Source organism: Schistocerca americana, chromosome 6, assembly GCF_021461395.2.
Source record: "Schistocerca americana isolate TAMUIC-IGC-003095 chromosome 6, iqSchAmer2.1, whole genome shotgun sequence".
Taxonomy (NCBI): Eukaryota; Metazoa; Arthropoda; class Insecta; order Orthoptera; family Acrididae; genus Schistocerca; species Schistocerca americana.
This window is the reverse complement of record NC_060124.1, coordinates 605881793-605888615: the sequence shown is the minus strand read 5'-3', so window position 1 is coordinate 605888615 and position 6823 is coordinate 605881793. Positions and strand designations below refer to the sequence as shown.

The 6823-nt window shown below is 34.3% G+C and overlaps 1 protein-coding gene across 1 annotated transcript; it reads left to right on the top strand.

Moving 5' to 3' along the window:
• Positions 1-990: 990 nt before the first annotated feature.
• On the top strand, positions 991-4888 carry LOC124620342. Its single transcript, XM_047147015.1, has 6 exons — positions 991-1018; positions 1197-1351; positions 3547-3882; positions 3945-4058; positions 4170-4586; positions 4736-4888. The coding sequence occupies exons 1-6, from the start codon at positions 991-993 to the stop codon at positions 4886-4888; spliced, it is 1203 nt and encodes a 400-aa protein (XP_047002971.1).
• The last annotated feature ends 1935 nt before the right edge of the window (positions 4889-6823 follow it).

Genomic DNA, 6823 nt, shown 5'->3' with positions numbered 1-6823 from the left:
CTCAGTCCATCAGTAGATAAAGAGTTCCTGGCTGATTCATTACTTTATTCATAGGTATGTTCAATCATGTAAGTGTAATTGCAAAATTGAGTAATTCCATATGTAATTTGTCAAACAATGGTCACTGAAGTAAATTTACATTGAGCCAAGGACATATACATTAAGAAGTTGAGAAGTTTATCTTTGCCTTATCATGTTTATCTACGTCTATGCTTTATCATCTTTGCAATCAGTAATTTACTTGAAAATGGGCTTATAACCCAAAACCTATGTTGTGCAGTAACCACAATAAAATTTATGAAAAAAATGCATAAAACTGTTTGTTTAGTTAATTTACAATGTTTCACCAAGGACCCACAGTTGATTCAAATAAAAGATATTTGTCATATCAACAATATCACTTGTTTTATAAACTTTATATGGGAGATTTTAATGCCAAAATAGGAAGGTGATCTGAAGGTGACACTATAGGTCACTATGGACATCATGAAAGGAATGAGAGAGGCAAACTATTCAGTGTATTTGCAGGAGAGTGGAGATTCATAATAACTAACACATTCTTCACACTACAACCCAGACATCTCTACACCTGGAAGTCCCCAAGACATTCAGACAAAAATATTATCTGGAATCAGATTGATTATTTCTTGATAAATCGAAGGTACAGAAGCAGCTGTCTCTCAATGAAAACCTATCCAGGTGCCGACATTAACTTGGACCATGTTTCCCTAGTTGGTGTCTTTAATTTCAGAATGAAGAGAGTCCAAAAGAAAAAAGTAAAAAATCTATGATATCTGCAAACTGAAAGAATCTTCTGTAAGAAAAAATGCAGGAGTCCATCTGAATAATGAACTAAAGTCTCTGTCAGGTAACTTGTGCACCAAAGAGAAAATTAAAAAGATAAACCCTATAGTGGAATCAGTTGAAGAAGAACATTTGAAATCCAATGCCACCAAAAAGAACTCATGGATGACTAAATAGATACTTAAAATGATGGACAGAAGGAGGAAAGTTAAAAGTAATCCTGCTGAATACAAGAATATCAACAAGGAGATCAGGAAACAGATATGAGAAGCTGAAGAGAGAGAAATACAGGAACAGTGCAATGAAATAAAGAAATTACAATTAAAGCATGATAGTTTCAATATTCATAAAAAAAGTCAAGGAAGTGACAGGAAATTAAAGAAAAAGAACAGGAAACAGGTTGGTGAATAATGAAGGAAAAATAATAGTTGGACAAGATGAGCTTAAAGAAACATGGAAAACATACATAAAACAACTCTTTTATCACAACCAGCCAGAACTTCCTCAAATATATTGCAAAACAGGACCTAGAATTCTGCTGGAAGAAGTACAAGCTGCAATTAGATTAGATTAGATTAGTTTTCGTTCCATAGATCCGTGCTGAGGAGATCCTCGTGGATGTGGAACACATAATTTTTTTTTTTTTTTTTAAGCTGAAATAACAATACTAATAGTATGAATATATACAATACATCATTTGTTTCTATTAAAAAATTCGTCAATGGAGTAGAAGGAGTTGACCACTAGTAAGTCTTTCAGGCTCCTTTTAAACTGATCTTTATTTGTAACTAAATTTTTTATGTTTACTGGCAAATTATTGAAGATGAGTGTTCCTGAGTAATGGACCCCTTTTTGAACTAAAGTAAGTGCTTTTAAGTCCTTGTGCAGATCATTTTTGTGCCTGGTATTGTATGTATGAACTGAGCTGTTTGTTGGAAAAAGAGATATATTATTTAGGACAAATTTCATTAATGAGTAAATATACTGAGAGGCAGTAGTTAGTATACCCAGTTCTTTGAAGAGGTTTCTACAGGACGTCCGTGAATTTACTCCACAAATAATACGTATTACATGCTTTTGGACTCTGAAAACTTTTGTTTGACTTGAAGAGTTACCCCAAAATATTATACCATATGACATTATGGAATGAAAGTAGGCAAAGTATGCAAGCTTTTTCATTTTTATGTCGCCTATGTCTGTTAACACTCGAATTGCAAATACAGATTTGTTAAGACGTTTCTGCAGTTCTGTAGTGTGCTCTTCCCAAATGAATTTATTATCAAGTTGTAATCCCAGGAATTTAAGACTGTCAACCTCTTCTATCTGCTCTTCTTCGTATTTTATGCATATGCTGGGTGGAAACCTCTTACAGGTTCTGAATTGCATATAGTGAGTCGATTCGAAGTTTAATGTCAGTGAGTTGGCTTTAAACCATTTATTAGTACCCATGAAAATATCATTAGCAGATCTTTCTAGAACTACACTTGACATACTGTTTATTGCAATACTTGTGTCATCTGCAAACAAAACGAACTCTGATTCTGGCAGTGTAACTGATGAGAGATCATTAATATACACAAGAAAAAGCAATGGCCCTAAGATGGATCCCCGTGGGACACCACATGTAATTTCTTCCCATTCTGATGATGACTGATGACTTAATTCATTAGTCCCTTGCACTGACACCCTTTGTTTCCTGTTAGTGAGGTATGACTTGAACCATTTTGCAGCACTGCCCGTGACACCATAGAACTCTAATTTACTTAAAAGGATGTTGTGGTTCACACAATCAAATGCCTTTGACAAATCACAGAAAATACCTGCTGCTTGTAATTTGTTATTTAATGAATTAAGTACATTTTCACTGTAGGTGTAAATAGCCTTCTTGATATCAGAACCCTTCAGAAATCCAAACTGTGTTCTTGATAATATGTTATTTGTGGTCAGATGGTTGAGCAGCTGCCTGTACATTACTTTTTCTAAAATTTTTGAGAATGCTGGCAAAAGTGAAATCGGTCTGTAGTTTGATGGTATCTCTTCATCCCCTTTCTTGAATAGAGGCTTAACATCTGCATATTTTAGCCAGTCAAGAAATGTCCCAGTTATAATTGACTGGTTACACAAGTAACTTAGAATTGTACTAAACTCATAAGAACATGCCTTAATTAACTTTGTTGATATTTCATCGTACCCACTAGAATGCTTTGTATTTAAAGATTTTATTATGGACGTTATTTCTTTTGGTGAAGTGAGTGATATATTCATGTACTTGAAGCTATTTGTGAAGGCTAGTTTCAGATATTCAAGGGCATTATTTACTGATCCTGAAAGTCCCATTCTATCAGTAATGGATATAAAGTACTTGTTAAATAGATTTGCCACACTATGCCCATCAGTTACTAATGTGTCATCTACCCTTAGTGCTATTTGCTCCTGTTCCTTTCTGGTTCTACCAGTCTGCTCTTTCACTATATCCCATATTGTTTTTATTTTGTTCCCTGACATTGCTATCTTCTTCTCGTAGTGCATTTGTTTAGATGTCTGAATTACTTTTTTTAATGTTTTACAGTATTCCTTGTATTTAGCTAAATAATCAGCATTGGAGCTATTCTTGGTTGACAGATACATTTTCCTTTTTGTCTTACAGGAAATCTTTATTACTTGTGTAATCGATGGTTTTATTATAGACTTCTGTTTAATTTGAGTAACTTTTAGAGGAAAACAGTTTTCAAACATGGAAAGAAAGATAGTAAATCACCTGGTCCCAACAATGTGAATTCCGAAATTCTCAAGCTGCTCTGTGAGGATAATTTAAAATGGTTGACCACAATAGTCATTGACATCTACAACTCTGGTAACATTCCATGGGCATGGCTTAAATTCAAATTTATTACATCGCCCAAAAAGCCCGGAGCTAAGACTTGTGGTGAATACAGCACCATCAGCCTCATGAGTCACCTGCTAAAGATCTTTCTGAGGGTCATTCACCAAAGAATTTACAAGATCTGTGAAGAACAAATTTCACTATTTGGTTTCAGAAATGCATTTGGCATGTGCGAAGCATTTTTTAGTATCCAGGTACTATTTAAAGGTGCAGAGATGTGAATTGTGACATTTATGCCTGCTTTATTGATTATCAGAAGGCTTTTGATAGAGTAAAACACCAGAAGATTGTTGACATTTTAAGAAACATTGGTTTGGATGATAAAGACCAACATATAATTGTGAACCTATATTGGAACCAGTCGGTTTCTGTGAGGCTGGAAAGAGAAAATACAGAAGACATAGACATTCTATGAGGTGTAAGGCAGGGTTGTATATTATCCCCACTGATTTCCAACATCTATTCAAAACACATCTTTTAGGAAGCTGTTGATGAAGTAGAGATGGGAGTGCTTTTAAATGGAAAATATACAAACAGCATCCTGTATGCTGACGACAGAGTAATATTTTCTGATTGTGAAGACAGTTTGCACTACCTTGTTGATAGACTTGCACAAAAAAGCTCTGAATGTGTTCTAGATGTCAACCCCCAAAAAATGAAAACAATGATAATCAGTGAAAACAGAGTACTTGTTTGTCACATTAAGATAGGCCAAAATCACTTAGAGCAAGTGCATAAATACACGTACCTTGGCACTACAATAAATGGCCAGTGGGATCTTTCTGATGAGGTGGGAACTCGAATTGGAAAAGACAAGGCTGTCTTCAATAATATGGGTAACCTTTTCAAGAATCACGACTTAGCAATGACGACGAAAATCACACTTCTACGCTGCTACGTATTTTCCACCTTCTTCTATGGTGTTGAAACATGGACTCTGACAGAATCATTGGGTAAGCGGCTGGAGGCTTTTAAGATGTAGCTGTGCAGGAGAATGTTAAGAATACTGTGGACAGAGCATGTCACAAATGTCGAGGTTCTACAAAGAATAAAGAAAGAGAAAGAAGTACTGGCCAACCTGAAAGCAAGAAAGATCCAGTACCTGGGACACATCATGCAGAACAACAACAGATACCATCTCCTCCAGACCATCCTGTAAGGAAAAATACCAGGGAAGAAAGTGCTGGCTTAAGAACATGAAGACTTGGACCTCTAAAACATCTACAGAGCTATTTAGAGCTGCAAGTAACAGTAAAAGCACTGCCAAGATAGTTGCCAACATCTGGAATGGAAAGGAAACAGAAAAATAAGAAGATAAACTTTATGAAATTCCATTTCAAAATTATGTTGAAACATGTACAATTACTTTATTTCTATAAAGGTTGTTTATATGCAAAATCATGTTATTTAAAAAAAAAAATCAAGTGTGAAAAAAAAAGTTCAAGATTTAATTTGCTTAATTGCCAGTTATGGAAGGATCTAGATTTTCATACTGTAAAATATATCATTTTTCTTTCTTTCTTGCATATTTTGTCTTTATATCTGTTCTTTTACTAAGAAGGGATGACACAAAGAGAGGACAATGATTTTGAACAGGTGATCCCATGAAAGATTTAATGTTTTGATATTGGATTTCAAAATTAGTGATGGTACTAAAATTTAGCTCAAATGGGAGGCTCGGTATAAAGAAGCATCTCAGTTACACAATAGCAGAAGTGTGTGGGACTGGCTGGAAGACTTGTAATTTCATTGAGAAAATGTTACCAGTTGTGCCATTACTTATATAACAAAGGAATGCCATGACCTTGTTATTTGAAACTGAATAATGACAGAATAATTTGAAGGCATTGGTATTTGAAATCCTTGAACTAAACCTTTGTGAAGGCAAAATTCTTAGATATTTTGGCTGTGCCATTTGCAATAGCAGCACTGACAATTTCTGCTGGCCAAATGTATCTCTTTGTTTTCGGCATATGGCATCAGTCCCACAGACAATCTAAAGCTGTGAAGGGAAACAGGGATAATGATTTAATATAGTGATGCTTAATGTTTATTAAATTATTAGAATAACACATTGAATTAACTTAAGTATTTTTTATGATACTTGCATAAATGTTGTACATTACAAAATGGTTATTGCACCTGTAATGGGAAAACTCATCTAGAAGCAACTTGAGGTGTACCAGAAGTGTGTCTTCTTCATAGCAGTGAGGGAGACATAAAACAATCATTCATTTATCTAAACAAAATATATCACAGAGATTAGTCAAATGTTCTTAAATGCAGCTCGTTGCTGCTTTATCAGTATGAGTGTGTTACATGTTTCACATTAAAGAGTTAGACAGTGTTTCACTTTCAAGCAAGGTAGTGCTAGTTTCAAAATGGAGTAAGCAAGAGTTAGTTTAGTATATTTGGTCTGGGTACTGTGAATTAAATGTCCACCAAGTATGACATTTAATTTAAAATAAACTTACATTATATGAGCTAAATCACTGTTTAATTAAACAGTAATGAAAGAAACATTCATTGTATCACTCTGTTGTCATGTGCAAGTGCTATCCCACAGTAGTTCCCCACTTGAAGCATTAATCAGTGTAGTTGCATCAGATCCTAGCAACCCTTTATTTGATTGCTAATCATCTCATAGACAACTGCCTCATTGTAGGATTGTGCTGCTAACTCAGAATAGAGATCATTTTCTTGCACAGATCATAATTTTTTCTCTCTTAGCTCACAGTTTATTTTTCTATAATTGTTGTTCAGTTTGATGCATGACAGCACAACTTATCACTGTGTTAGATGGAGGAATAATGAAGGTATAGGTATGGGCTTACAATTGTAAAACAACAGTGGAACAGTACAATACAATGTTATTTGTCATTGGCATACTTTATATATAGGCAACTCACCAGAGGATTAAAACTAAATTTTCCTGACATATACAAATTTAAAGTGTTGGTTTCTCATTAGGTTGATAAACTTTGTGAATATGAAGTTAAAATAGTTAAAGATAAAAAGATAGAAATTACTGTTGTTTTAGAGAATGTAAGTGCAATTCAGAAATGAAATTTGATTTTCACATAATCGGAAGTCAGACAAAATTTTGTACTGTTCTTTTGTGATTATCAATTGTAT

Excerpts from the sequence above, each read along its gene's own strand:
- LOC124620342 (XM_047147015.1), top strand. The coding sequence starts at position 991 with ATGATGGACAGAAGGAGGAAAGTTAAAA. Across the intron at positions 1,352-3,546 it reads CTAGAATTCTGCTGGAAGAA|AAAGATAGTAAATCACCTGG; the intron begins GTACAAGCTGCA and ends AAACATGGAAAG. Across the intron at positions 4,059-4,169 it reads ATTGGAACCAGTCGGTTTCT|GAAGCTGTTGATGAAGTAGA; the intron begins GTGAGGCTGGAA and ends CACATCTTTTAG.